Genomic DNA, 15,286 nt, shown 5'->3' on the forward strand with positions numbered 1-15,286 from the left:
TGTCAGCAGAAGCCAACACTAAACATTAATATGGAGAGGTTGTTGAACCTCAACTCCTTTATGGAAATGAAGTGTTGATGTTGAATGTGAATGAAAGAAGAAAAGGTTGAATCTAATTTGAAGAACTGATTGAATGGTATCCCTGTATTTGTACGAAGAACTAATTGGGGAAAATGTGGAGATATAAAGAAGGGATAAAAAGGTTAGTACATATGGAGGTGAAAGGACGACTGATCGGAGTACTTTGCTATGCTTCGGTCATGAGAAAAGTATGGACGACCAAAAGTGTAACTCCACAGATGGTGAAAGATGTATTGGAATAGACTATCCAGAAAGCACACAAGTAAGCATTGCAATGTCTTTTTGGGGTTTAATGTGCTATTGATTAGCCTTCTCTGTAGATGTATAAGGACACTTAGGTTGTGAAAGTGTTAATGCACAGGAAGTTAATGCGCAATTCGGAATTTAAAAGGATGATTGGGCAAGTGATCTATGTAATCTTTCTCTGGAGAAACTAATGCTATAGAAAGCAATTTAATTGTGCAAAAGAATGAAAAAAATAGGTAGCTACATAGATAAAAGTTTAATAAAAATTAAAATCAACCAATCCACATTCATTCATAGAATCAGATGCAGAAAGATGACTAAGATGGAAACCTATCGCAAACAAAACTTTTAATACTTTTCTACCAAATTTTAATATATATTTTTCAATTTTTCTTCTGTGGCTGTTGGAAGTTGATATTGAAACTTGTAATTTTGGACATTATCAACACAGTAACAATTGTGTGCATTATGAATAAGAGCAACTGGAATGTTAAGAGTATGTTGGCAGAGAAGTAGCTGATTTGGTATGAAAATGGGTAGAGATAAAGGTGTGTTATGTACCCTAATCATATTAAGAACAAATAAACATCACTTCCAGGAATTTTCTAATGGTGGAATTTTCAGAAATCGATGTACCATAAAGCAGAGTCATTTGGGTTGCATAATGGGAACTACAGAGATACGTGACCTACTTAACACAATTTCGATCATTCTGACAAAATGTACTTTATTTAATATGCAGTTTATTCTTTGAATAACAAGTCATCCTCATCCATTACATAAATAGGGTATCCATCATATATACAATAATCCTCTGTCATCTCTTGTACTGCAAATAACATACACAAGTAGAATGATAGACTCAACAAAGCACCCTAAGACTGCAAATATTATTCATGAATAAACAACGTACTGCACCCGTAGATTACATTTCAGCTATCTGATTTATGCAATATCCTTTACTCACTAGAGACGGTCTACGGCTGCGTCAGCTATCCATTGCACTATTTTTTCCACAATAACAGAGAGAGCACTTTCTACAACAGTGGAGAGAAGCATGCTGAGGCTTCCTACTTCACACACCACTAGGCTATTTTGGTCCCTAGTCTACTTAGCTTCTGCCTCACTTCAAAGGAGTTGCCAAGTTTTCTCTTTCTTAGGATTTTAAACCTATCAACAAAATCATTATGGAATGATTTTTCCTAGCTTATATACTTTTACTGATGAATCATAAATAAGGCTAGGGCAGCTAAGAAATACATCCCTTAAATAAAAATATACTGTATTGAAGAAATGTTTTTCAGATTAAATATCATTCTTTACAAACCACTGGCAACTCCAACACCATCTAATTGCAGTGATAAGAGCACATGGGTTTATGTTGGGTACCTAGTTGTTATTTGTGGAATGCATTACAGGTGGTTTTAGACTCAACTATAGGTGGCATGATTGCCTCTTAAGCACAGCTGGCTAGCGAATATTACCATGAAGCGATGAACTTCCTACTTGGCATTCCACTGCAGAAATAGAATGCAGAAGAGCTCCCTGCAAATGTTTTATGAAGCCTTGTTTCCTGAACTGAAACATTTCCTATTTACGAGACAACCTTTTGCATTAATGGTTATCGAAACTTTTTTCAATTTTCTGCCAATTTCCATTATTTATGATAAACACACATCCTTGTAACATTTACCATACAGCGTAATGAAGTACTGTATTACCGTATCTCTCATAAAACATTCAGTGCACGTTCATCTACTGTGTTTAGCCTAATGAAATTTTGTATCATTATGACACTTTCATCAATCACTCCACAACAAATACAAATTAAATGCCAAGTATACAGAAGAGCACTTCTCAAATGACTTAGAAAATTGAAAACATAAAAAGTTAACTAACTTATAAGTTAAAGTTATTCTCGGAAAGTACGTAAACACTGCAGGAATAAATCAACTAAATCTACAAAATTGCTGTTACACCAATACGGGTTACAATTACTGCATCTTCAAGGAGAAATATTCATATTGGGCATTTTTCCACAATAAACTAAAATATTAAAGAGCTCCAATGGAGTAAGAGTTTAATGAGAGAGTAAATGATTTTGGACAGATGCCAGTTACTTTAGATTTTGATGCACAGTAATGTTCATTGGTGAGGAATGACTAAATATTCCATAAATCAACAATTTTGAATATGAAATTAAAATTAGCTTCCCTAAAGAAAGGGCTTACAAAGAATGATATTTGAACTTTACTCTATCCCACTGCAAAAAGACTCCAACAGGAAATTGATTAAAGATAAAGGATTCAATCCTATTAAAGAAAAATTTACAGGATGCCAAATTCCTGACATGCTTGCTTCTTTACATGGGTTAAAAGTAGTCCTACGGAACACTAATACTATAAATGTCTTCTTTCGCTTAAAGGGTCAAGATCCCTATTTCTATGATATTCTTATAAAAAATATATTTCTATTCTAAGGGCTGAGAAAATGTGCTAATGTCTTCACTTATAACTTAAATAAGAAAAAATGAAAACTTATACTGTACCTCTGTTGCTTTCATGCACTCAAAAGACATCTCGGGGCCCAGAAAACTAGCTGATGTCTCCACTTATAACTTAAATAAAAATAAGACAGAAGGAGAAACTTATACCACTGTGCTTTCATGCACTCAAAAGACATCATGCTTCAGTGTAGCTTTCAATTTACACTATACTGATCACCTTACGTCGGTAGTCCATAAACTGCAATTTGGATTATGCTTGCTTTGATATTCATGTTTATGGCCACTAGTACAGTATTGCAACAAGCACAAAAGGAAATTTCAATCGTACAGTTTTGTACTTTGTATGAATTAGCTGTAATAGTTAATAATTAATTCTGATTATTTCACATTACACACCAAAATCAAGAAAATGCTTATTTATAATTGAGAAGAATTCTTTAAGGAGGAGCCTTAAAAGATGCAGTGAATGGGTTAATTAAAAAAAATGGAAATGCATTCATTCCATCAACAAATGTGCAAGAGAATTTTGATACGAGATCATACAACTTATAAAAGATAAAGAAATAAAAGGAGAAAACTTAAACCAACCAAAAATAGACATACTGCGCATGCATATCGTATGATAAGTACAACTCTACAGAAAAAATGTTATTTTTGAAGAGCATAGATTGCAAAACTACTTTTAAATACGAATTACATTACCTCAGTTAAACGAGAAGTTTCCAGCATATCACAGACTTATTCTAACTTTTCTTTCTATATATCATTACCACTACATTCGTTTAGCACAGAGGCATTATATATCAAATTTAAGTTAAATAAGAGTAAAAACCACAGTTATTTCTTCAAATTTTCTTTAGTTTGTTCTTCAAGAATTTCTTTTTACCTAACTCTTAAATAATTCTCATTCCATCCACTTAATTCCTTGTGTACTTTCATCATTCGTGCTCTAGAAAGATAAATATTTATAAAATTGTTGTTCTATGTTTCCATGGAAATATGTCCTGAGAATTCCTTATATCTTAAAAGAAATTTTGGGAACATATTGCTAACCAAACCGGAAAATCTAACTTTCTGCACAATTAAATATTTCTCCTCAATATTGTTTCTCTAATTAAGATCCCTTCTCTTAAAATTTACTGACAAATCATAATGAAAAGAAACTGAATGATCTATTGTTAACGTTGTAATAATAATAATAATAATAATAATAATAATAATAATAATAATAATAATAATAATTGTGTAAATCAACCCAAACCAAAGAACTAATAACCATAATTGTTTGATACAATGCTGTGTAGTAATTTTGGAAGTCTTCTGTAAAGGTCCATGCAACTAAAAATAATGCTGTTACATATCTTGGAAACTAAACCAGTTCTTGCCTAAAAAAAAAGCAACGCTACCAAAAAAAGGATAATGCTCAAGACTAGCAATGATAGCTGATAAATAATCAGTACCTATGAATGAAAATTAATTAACTAAAGCTATACGAAAAATAAACCTAACCATGTATGGATGTCACAAAAAAAAGGTGAAACAAAAAAATCATTTAAAAAAGCAGTTTGGCAGTGGTTAGATCATACAACACTAGGTACCAACATGCAACAACACAAATTGGGTACCTCCTGCAAATTTGATGAACTGTGGATGAAAGCAGGTAGTTAGGTCTTCAGCTTCAAGCCAAGCAGCCCCCTGGCTGGCTCTATCTAGTGCCACTAGAACAGCAAAAACTTCCTCAATGTTTTGTGTGTGATTCATGGTCTGCTTCAAATACTGGAAGTTCACACTCAAGGCACTGTTAGTCAAAATCAATTCTCCCCTCTCAGTTAACACTAAAATCTTGTACTACAACATTAATAAAAAATAAAGTTCACATTCAAGGACTCATGAGATCAGAAAAACTTTCAACTAATCTATCACTCAAACTGGTCTCAAGAGCTGAATCATGACTTAGGGATTCCTCCATCAACGCTTCTCGTTTCACCTCCGTTGACTGTGTGAGGACTTCGGGTTGTTCACAGGATTTTTTGTGCATTCGGGGCCACGTACTATTTACACAAATAGAACTGTATGGTCTGCTATCTAATTCTTGAGAATCACAAACCCTAGGGGTAGATTTCATTAACGGTTGCCATGAAGCACATGACTGGTAAGGCGAATTTAACACATGCACCTTAGGGTATGGCTGCCAAGGAGCATACCTGAGTAAAGATTGATTTAGGCCAGATGGTAGAGGGCTGGAAGAGGTGGACCGGGATCCTGTGGCTGAATGGATTGCTGAATCAACCGATATAGTCATTGGCGCAGTTCGTAAGTCGGTATTTTCGGTTACGGATCCCGACTGACACAAAAGCTCTTCTTCAAGGTCTAGTTCTAAGGATGAGTGATCAGGAAGTAACTGTTGCCTGTAAAAGAAGAAGTGTTAAACCTCAGTGATATATTAGGAGAAGTTACACATTGATACTGAAAATGCTACAAGTGACTCGGAGACAAAATGAAAACTATAAACATAATTTTAATACCATGAGTATACCAGTAAGTCTTACAAAATGTATGTCTTTAATTATGCAATCCAGTACAATGAAATTCATATCCTGTATTTTTGCAAATCCTAAGCTATGTTTGTATTTTTGCAAATCCTACATTAGTTTGCATAATCTTAGTGTTTATGAACATTTAGTGATGTCGCATATAAATACAAAATAGTATAGGTAGGTTGATTTTCTAAAAATAAATATATAAAATAACCCCTTAATCTAGGGAAAGGAGGGGTGGTACACAGGGCATGCATAAATTCTGATATGCAATCATAAACAAAATAAAACTATAAACAGGAGAAGGAGGGACCTATGAAGGTGAAAGGATAATTAATATGTGGACATTTAATAATAAGTATCTTCTCACCTGCTACATACTACTTTATACTCTTCATATCCTTCTAGCTCTGCAAAGCTGCATGTAAGGAAATAAATTATTTCTTACTTAACTAAAAAAAAGAATGAAAATTGTACAACACATAAATGTCCATGTTAATGGATTTGAATCAGCGACTCTTTGGTATCATAAGCTGTATACTGTCAAGAAACTTTTCTAATCATCATATTCTTATTTTCAAGTTTTTATAGTTTATATATGAAAAATGTTATTTTCATTAGTAAAATAAATTTTTGAATATACTTACCCGATGATCATGTAGCTGTCAACTCCGTTGCCCGACAGAAATCTACGGTCGGGATACGCCAGCGATCGCTATCCAGGTGGGGGTGTACACAACAGCGCCATCTGTGAGTAGGTACTCAAGTACTTCTTGTCAACAAGAACTCAATTTTCTCCTCGGTCCACTGGTTCTCTATGGGGAGGAAGGGCGGGTTCTTTAATTCATGATCATCGGGTAAGTATATTCAAAAATTTATTTTACAAATGAAAATAACATTTTTCAATATTAATCTTACCCGATGATCATGTAGCTGATTCACACCCAGGGTGGTGGGTGGAGACCAGCATACATGTTAACAAAGAAGCTAAGTATCCCGTATTTCATTTTATCAGTTATTCAAAATAACAAACATAAAATAAATAAGTACCTGGTAAGGAAGTCGACTTGAACCATTACTCTGCCTTTTTTAAGTACGTCTTCCTTACTGAGCCCAGCGGTCCTCTTAGGATGCTGAACGACTCCTAGGTGCTGAAGTATAAAGGGCTGCAACCCATACTAAAGGACCTCATCACAACCTCTAACCTAGGCGCTTCTCAAGAAAGAATTTGACCACCCGCCAAATCAACAGGATGCGGAAGGCTTCTTAGCCGACCGTACAACCCAAAGAACAACAATCAAAAGTATTCAAGAGAAAGGTTAAAAAGGTTATGGGATTATGGGAATGTAGTGGCTGAGCCCTCACCTACTACTGCACTCGCTGCTACGAATGGTCCCAGGGTGTAGCAGTTCTCGTAAAGAGACTGGACATCTTTGAGATAGAATGATGCGAACACTGACTTGCTTCTCCAATAGGTTGCATCCATAACACTCTGCAGAGAACGGTTCTGTTTGAAGGCCACTGAAGTAGCCACAGCTCTCACTTCATGTGTCCTTACCTTCAGCAAAGCAAGGTCTTCTTCCTTCAGATGAGAATGTGCTTCTCTAATCAGAAGCCTGATGTAGTAAGAAACTGCGTTCTTAGACATCGGTAGAGAAGGCTTCTTGATAGCACACCATAAAGCTTCTGATTGTCCTCGTAATGGCTTTGACCTTCTTAAATAGTACCTAAGAGCTCTAACTGGGCAAAGTACTCTCTCTAGTTCGTTCCCCACCAAGTTGGACAGGCTTGGGATCTCGAACGACTTAGGCCAAGGACGGGAAGGAAGCTCGTTTTTAGCCAAAAAACCGAGCTGCAAGGAACATGTAGCCGTTTCAGATGTGAAACCTATGTTCCTGCTGAAGGCGTGGATCTCACTTACTCTTTTAGCTGTTGCTAAGCACACGAGGAAAAGAGTTTTTAATGTGAGGTCCTTAAAAGAGGCTGATTGGAGCGGTTCAAATCTTGATGACATTAGGAACCTTAAAACCACGTCTAGATTCCAGCCTGGAGTGGACAACCGACGTTCCTTTGAGGTCTCAAAAGACCTAAGGAGGTCCTGTAGATCTTTGTTGGTGGAAAGATCCAAGCCTCTGTGGCGGAAAACCGCTGCCAACATACTTCTGTAACCCTTGATCGTAGGAGCTGATAGGGATCTTACGTTCCTTAGATGTAACAGGAAGTCAGCAATCTGGGTTACAGTGGTACTGGTTGAGGAAACTGCATTGGCCTTGCACCAGCTTCGGAAGACTTCCCATTTAGACTGATAGACTCTGAGAGTGGATGTCCTCCTTGCTCTGGCAATCGCTCTGGCTGCCTCCTTCGAAAAGCCTCTAGCTCTTGAGAGTCTTTCGATAGTCTGAAGGCAGTCAGACGAAGAGCGTGGAGGTTTGGGTGTACCTTCTTTACGTGAGGTTGACGCAGAAGGTCCACTCTTAGAGGAAGAGTCCTGGGAACGTCGACTAGCCATTGCAGTACCTCGGTGAACCATTCTCTCGCGGGCCAGAGGGGAGCAACCAACGTCAGCCGTGTCCCTTTGTGAGAGGCGAACTTCTGAAGTACCCTGTTGACAATCTTGAACGGCGGGAACGCATACAGGTCGAGATGGGACCAATCCAGCAGAAAGGCATCCACGTGAACTGCTGCTGGGTCTGGAATCGGAGAACAATACAACGGGAGCCTCTTGGTCATCGAGGTAGCGAATAGATCTATGGTTGGCTGACCCCACAGGGCCCATAGTCTGCTGCAAACATTCTTGTGAAGGGTCCACTCTGTGGGGATGACCTGACCCTTCCGGCTGAGGCGATCTGCCATGACATTCATATCGCCCTGAATGAACCTCGTTACCAGCGTGAGCTTTCGATCTTTTGACCAAATGAGGAGGTCCCTTGCGATCTCGAACAACTTCCTCGAATGAGTCCCTCCCTGCTTGGAGATGTAAGCCAAGGCTGTGGTGTTGTCGGAGTTCACCTCCACCACCTTGTTTAGCTGGAGGGACTTGAAGTTTATCAAGGCCAGATGAACCGCCAACAACTCCTTGCAATTGATGTGAAGTGTCCTTTGCTCCTGATTCCATGTGCCCGAGCATTCCTGTCCGTCCAGTGTCGCACCCCAGCCCGTGTCCGATGCGTCCGAGAAGAGACGGTGGTCGGGGGTCTGAACAGCCAATGGTAGACCTTCCTTGAGAAGAATGCTGTTCTTCCACCACGTTAGAGTAGACCTCATCTCTTCGGAAACAGGAACTGAGACCGTCTCTAGCGTCATGTCCTTTATCCAGTGAGCAGCTAGATGATACTGAAGGGGGCGGAGGTGGAGTCTCCCTAACTCGATGAACAGGGCCAGCGATGAAAGTGTCCCTGTTAGACTCATCCACTGCCTGACTGAGCATCGGTTCCTTCTCAGCATGCTCTGGATGCATTCTAGGGCTTGATTGATCCTTGGGGCCGACGGAAAAGCCCGAAAAGCTCGACTCTGAATCTCCATACCCAGGTAGACAATGGTCTGGGATGGGACGAGCTGGGACTTCTCTAAATTGACCAGGAGGCCCAGTTCCTTGGTCAGATCCATAGTCCATCTGAGATTCTCCAGACAGCGACGACTTGTGGGAGCTCTTAAAAGCCAGTCGTCTAAATAGAGGGAGGCTCTGATGTCTGCCAAGTGAAGGAATTTCGCAATATTCCTCATCAGTCTGGTAAACACAAGAGGTGCCGTGCTTAGGCCAAAGCACAGGGCTTGGAACTGGTACACAACCTTTCCAAAGACAAATCTTAGGAAAGGTTGGGAGTCTGGATGGATGGGGACGTGAAAGTACGCGTCTTTCAGGTCTAACGAGACCATCCAGTCCTCCTGCCTGACCGCTGCTAGGACCGACTTCGTCGTCTCCATCGTGAACGTCTGCTTGGTGACAAAAGCATTGAGAGCACTGACGTCCAGCACCGGTCTCCAACCTCCTGTCTTCTTGGCTACCAGGAAGAGACGGTTGTAAAAGCCCGGGGATTGATGATCCCGGACTATGACCACCGCTTCCTTTTGTAGCAAGAGCGACACCTCTTGTTGCAACGCTAGCCTCTTGTCCTTCTCCTTGTAGTTGGGAGAGAGGTTGATGGGAGACGTAGCTAGAGGGGGACTGCGGCAGAACGGAATTCTGTATCCCTCCCTTAGCCACTTCACAGACTGAGCGTCTGCACCTCTGCTCTCCCAAGCTTGCCAGAAGGTCTTGAGTCTGGCTCCTACTGCTGTCTGGAGAGGAAGGCAGTCAAAACTTGCCTTTTGCGGACTTGGAACCCTTCTTGGATTTGCCACGGTGACTGTCTGCACGGGTACCTCCTCTGCTGGAGGCTCTGCCACGAAAGGGCGGGATGAACCTAGAAGCAGGTGTGTCAACTGCTGCAGGGCGGAAGGGTCTAGGCACGGAAGGTAAGGTTTTAGCCTTACGTGCAGAAGATGCCATAAGATCATGAGTATCCTTCTGGATAAGTGAGGCAGCCATCCCCTTAATCAGCTCCTCCGGAAACAGACACTTGGAGAGAGGAGCAAACAACAACTCTGACTTCTGGCAAGGAGTGATACCAGCTGATAAGAAGGAGCAAAGATGTTCTCTCTTCTTAAGGACTCCTGATACATACGAAGCTGCAAGTTCACCAGACCCATCCCGAATTGCTTTGTCCATGCTAGACATGATCAGCATGGCCGAGTCCTTATCTGAAGGGGAAGTCTTCCTGGTTAAGGCTCCCAAACACCAATCGAGGAAGTTGAATATCTCGAAGGCACGAAAGACTCCCTTCAACAGATGATCTAAATCGGAAAAGGACCAGCAGATCTTCGAACGTCTCATAGCCAACCTGCGGGGAGAGTCAACCAGACTTGAGAAGTCGGCCTGGGCAGAGGCAGGAACCCCCAAGCCGGGTTCCTCTCCCGTGGCATACCAGACGCTCGACTTAGAAGCAAGCTTGGGAGGCGGAAAGACGAAAGAAGTCCTTCCCAGTTGCTTCTTGGACTGCAACCAGTCCCCCATAACCCTCAAAGCTCTCTTAGATGATCTGGCGAGAACAAGCTTGGTGAAGGCAGGCGCAGCAGACTGCATGCCCAGAGCAAACTCGGAGGGAGGAGAACGAGGGGTTGCAGACACAAACTGCTCAGGATACAAGTCCCTGAACAAGGCAAGGACTTTACGAAAGTCTAAGGAGGGAGGCGTAGACTTGGGCCCTTCAAAATCAGAGTGAGGCTCATCCAGATGTGCAGCTTCATCATCCGATACACCATCATCCGAAAGCTGAGTTGTAAGTGGCAAAGGCAGAGCAGAAAGCTGAACGGCTGAATCCGGCAGTACGGGTGCATGCGGCGTACCTGCGGATCCAACATCATGCCGCTGCTGGTCGGTCTGCGAGCTGGCAACAACAAAAGCAGAGGGCTGGTGTGTGGGAGGGGCTGCGGTGGGTTGAGGAGCATGCGGTATGGTATGCAGAGCATGCTGTAAGGTATGCGGCTCCTGCTGCATGGTATGCGGAGCATGCTGTAAGGTATGCAGAGCATGCTGCATGGGCTGAGGAGAATGCTGCATAGTGCTGGAACCCGGCAACTCCTGATGCGGCAGCTCACGCATGTTAGCAGATGGTGCAGCAAGAACATGCGTCTGGCAGGGTGGACTGCGCATCGGTGGTGGAGCTCTCACAGGTGGAGTGTGGGAGCAGGCAGCCGCAGTATCTGCTGAGCGCACAACCTCGGCGGGTTGTAGGTTAACAGGAGCAGTGATAACCTTCTCAGCATGATACTCCTGCATGAATGCAGCAAGCTGAGACTGCATAGTCTGCAGCATGGACCACTTAGGGTCTACTGTGGTTGGAGCAACAACAGACGGAGCAGTAGCCTGTTGAGGGACCACTCTACCTCTCTTGGGAGGTGTGCAGTCATCAGATGACTGCGGCGAGTCCGAACTGACCCAGTGGCTACACCTGGGCCGTTGGACTCGCTCGGAAGGGACCTTACGTTTGAGCGGTCGTGAGACCTTGGTCAACCGTTTCCTCCTGGAAACTTCTTCCACAGACGAGGAATGTAAGGGCTCATTCGTCTGTATGTGGATGGGACGATCCTTAACAGATACGTCCGCAACCACTGAGGATACATCCGTGCACCGATCAAGGCCTGCCGAACCCTTTGGTCCTTCGACATTGCTTCTCCCCTGGGCTTGGGAGCTTGCAAGAGGTCCCGGACTGGGAGGACGACTGGCACGCACAGATGTACCCTCATGCGCAACACTGACACTTTGCACATCACTAGCACTAACACTTCCCACTGCACTTTTCGCTTTCAGCTCTCTGACATCTGCCAAGAGCTGATTACGGTCATTAGCCAATGACTCCACTTTGTCACCGAGAGCCTGAATGGCACGCAACATATCCGCCATACCAGGCTGAGCACTCGTAGCAGGTTCGGGAGTCACCACCACAGGGGAAGGAAAAGGTTGAGGGGCATGGGGAGAGGAAAAATCCACAGAGCGAGAAGAACTCCTCCTATTTCTCTCCTTCTCTAACCTATGTGCATATCTAAGGAATTCGTTAAAATCGAATTCCGAAAGCCCAGCACATTCCCCACATCGATCTTCCAATTGACAGGATTTACCCCTACAATTGGAACATACGGTGTGAGGATCTATAGAGGCCTTCGGAAGACGCCTAGTACAAGTCCTAACGCTACACTGCCTGTACTTAGGTACTTGAGACTGGTCAGACATCTTGAATTTAGAAGTAGTCAAGGGGGGATTCCAAAATCTAGCAAAGTTCGTTACCAATTAATCTAAATTAATTCCAAAAGCTTGCTAAGCTAATGAGAAAGCTTCCTGAATAGCGAAGGCTAAAACTTTAGAGCAAATACATCACCAAATCGTGAACAATAACTCCAAAATCAACAGCGTATCCAAGTAGGTCTTGCCGGCGGCACGACAGAGGAAAAATTGAGTTCTTGTTGACAAGAAGTACTTGAGTACCTACTCACAGATGGCGCTGTTGTGTACAACCCCACCTGGATAGCGATCGCTGGCGTATCCCGACCGTAGATTTCTGTCGGGCAACGGAGTTGACAGCTACATGATCATCGGGTAAGATTAATATTGAAAAATTCATTTTAATGCTATTATTGTTCTCAAACTTCTCTTGTAATTTTTCCTTATTTCCTTTCCTCACTGGGTCATTTTCCTTGTTGGAGCCCTGGGTCTTATAGCATCCTGCTTTTCCAACTAAGGTTGTAGGTAAGCAAGTAGTAATAATAATAATAATAATAATAATAATAATAATAATAATAATAATGATAATAATAATAATAATAATAGTGATGTACCATCCAGCTTACTATGAAAGCTTTGAATACCCAGTGAGAAAAATATATGAGAAGAAATTAATTGGATTACTAATCAATTACTGCAGAGGCAATCAATTTATATTGAGAAACTTTTATTTCAATATATCTAGTGAAATCGTTAACGTACCTATCGTGAGAATTAGGATGGAAGACGTCATTATTTGGATCATCGTGCGTGGCAGTTGTATCTTCTTCGGCATACTGATGAAGGCAGTCATTGTCCCACTCTAAAGAGGGCATCATGTCATCCTGTATGGAAGGAAAAAAAAAACTAGTTAAATGACACTAACATTTAACAAATACTAAAAAGTGAAGAGCTATGAGACTAATTGGTGATTCCCATATTTTTTCTATGTTTTAAGAAGAGTCTACCATACATTTTTATACATTCTTACCTTTCAGAATCCAGAAATAAAATAATTGAAATACTCTAAGACTTGACTGTTTACATAAAAAGCATAAAATGCAAACAAGTGTTTTACTCTTTAAATGAAAGATATAAAACTAAAATGTTATGTGAAATTGTTTACATGTAAGCTGAATATCTTGGAAAAGTAAATATTTATTAGCTACATTTTTCAAATAAATTTATAGTACAGTACAAAAATAATATTTCACCTTTATGACTCATGCTAAATATAAATGATAGAAACCACTAAATTTATGTACAATAGAGATTGTTAGAACTTTCACCAGACCAAATAAGAGATAGTCAGCAATGAACAGAACAATATTTGGTACGAAGTATGTATGAAAATACCAACTTTCAACATTTATAGAAATAATAAAGGGATTTTGATGTAGGAAAAATCTATTTCTGGGCGAGAGGCCCAGTGAAATGCTCCTTTTACATCATTTCTAAAGTAAAAACAAACTACTTTTGGAAAACTACGGCCAGAAAATAAAACTAGTATCAAATTAAGGCTCCTTTTTCCTTCCTAAAAGACTTAACATTAGTTATATCAACTTGGACATACTTTGGCAACTATATTTCTGGGCTCAATCCCTGTGCCGCGCAGTGAAATGCTCCTTAAGCACCATTTCAAAGGAATATAACTGCTAATATTACCAGAGAAAAAATGTAAAGGAATGCTAGGTTGAACTAGCTCGCTCACCTAATGGTGTCGGTATAGACTGGGGCGAAATACCAGAGGTCTCGTACCATTTAGATTTCTCCTCTTCGAAATCCCCCAATAGTGAGGTGCCGTTCAACCTCCCCTGCCTCGCAGACCAGTACTACTAACTCAACCCACGCTTGCCCATCACTCCTTTCAAGCACCTGTTTGATATAAGTCCAAGTTTTTTATTTCGTGTGTTTCATTGGATTTATCATCAACTTTCTCTCGATGGCCGATTCCCAAGATACCCCATCGAAGTTAAGTACCTTATCCATGAGTTTTTAACGAGATTGGGCAGTGTCATCTTTGTTTTTATTATTTAGAAGTGTTTATATATGAGCGGCGTCCCCGTTCTTTCTTTCGCCTCTGCCCTTTGTCTCGTTAGTTCGTCCGTCTTTTATATTCGTTCGATCCTTTAGGAGTTTTTTCCTTATATTCATTTAGTACACCAACTTTATGCTTTCATATAGCAATATTCATTTAGTACACCGACTTTATGCTTTCATATAGCATTTATTTTATGTTATCCTATGATATCGGTGTTAGCGTTTCATCAGGAGTAGGTTATGTTGGTATGCCTGCATTCGTGCGTGTTGGTGGATAGCGTCAACATTGAGATTGTTTCGCTAGTTATAGGAGCTTTAATTTCGACCATCTCACTTATTATTAGTAAAACCTTTTGTTTTATTACGCTCCACCTAGTTTTACGTTTGGTTCGAGTGGGACTCTCGCGTATTTTGTTGTTTTTACTGTTCGATCTACCGCTTCAGTAACTAGGTTGGTACCCCTGCTTTCCATCTGCTGATGGCGTCATGCTTCCTCCCCTACCACTCGCCCGAGTCCCTCTCTCGCCATATTTTTTCTGCATGCCTAACCTTACTTACGTGATTTCGCTTTTAATTCATTAATTATTTTTATGTATTTGTGCATTGATATTATATTTATTGCTTACTCCGTTATGATCATATTTTTGGGATTTTCATGTCATGATTAGGGGATCTCCAGTTGGTAGCCCTGTCTACCACTGCGCACTGGCGATTTCCCTGTACCATTACACCCCCCCCAACAAGTTGGGGAGGTTATTCCATCCCCCCCCTTCAGTGTACACCCTTCCTCTCACTCGATGGTTGTTGGTTATGATTTACGGGTCAAGTATGCTTGTACCTCAGTCTTCCATCAACGTTCCGACATATTGAGGACTGAGTATACCAACGGGGTATGACTTAGTCTCATTCATTCATACCGGGCGGTTTCGTCTCCCCCCTCCCGTCGCCATCGGTCGGGGAGGGGGAAGGCCGGGACCACCGGGGACTATCACACGTGATTAGTCGGTATATCTGCACCTTGGTGTAACCTTGCTTTTAATTACGGTTGTTAGAATGAGCACTTATATTAGGAGTGTCCTC

The 15,286-nt window shown here is 41.2% G+C and overlaps 1 protein-coding gene across 1 annotated transcript in view; it reads right to left on the reverse strand.

Annotated features, from left to right (window-relative positions):
* LOC137659677 (uncharacterized) overlaps nt 1-15,286 on the reverse strand; it is an 85,985-nt gene that overhangs the window by 28,419 nt on the left and 42,280 nt on the right. Inside the window, exons 10-12 of the mRNA XM_068394502.1 lie at nt 12,890-13,011; nt 5,741-5,788; nt 5,038-5,241 (exon numbers count right to left, since the gene is read on the reverse strand). Of these exons, the coding sequence (XP_068250603.1) occupies nt 5,038-5,241; nt 5,741-5,788; nt 12,890-13,011 (374 nt within the window). The remainder of the gene's footprint in view (nt 1-5,037; nt 5,242-5,740; nt 5,789-12,889; nt 13,012-15,286) is intronic.

This window comes from Palaemon carinicauda, chromosome 20, assembly GCF_036898095.1.
Source record: "Palaemon carinicauda isolate YSFRI2023 chromosome 20, ASM3689809v2, whole genome shotgun sequence".
Classification (NCBI taxonomy): Eukaryota; Metazoa; Arthropoda; class Malacostraca; order Decapoda; family Palaemonidae; genus Palaemon; species Palaemon carinicauda.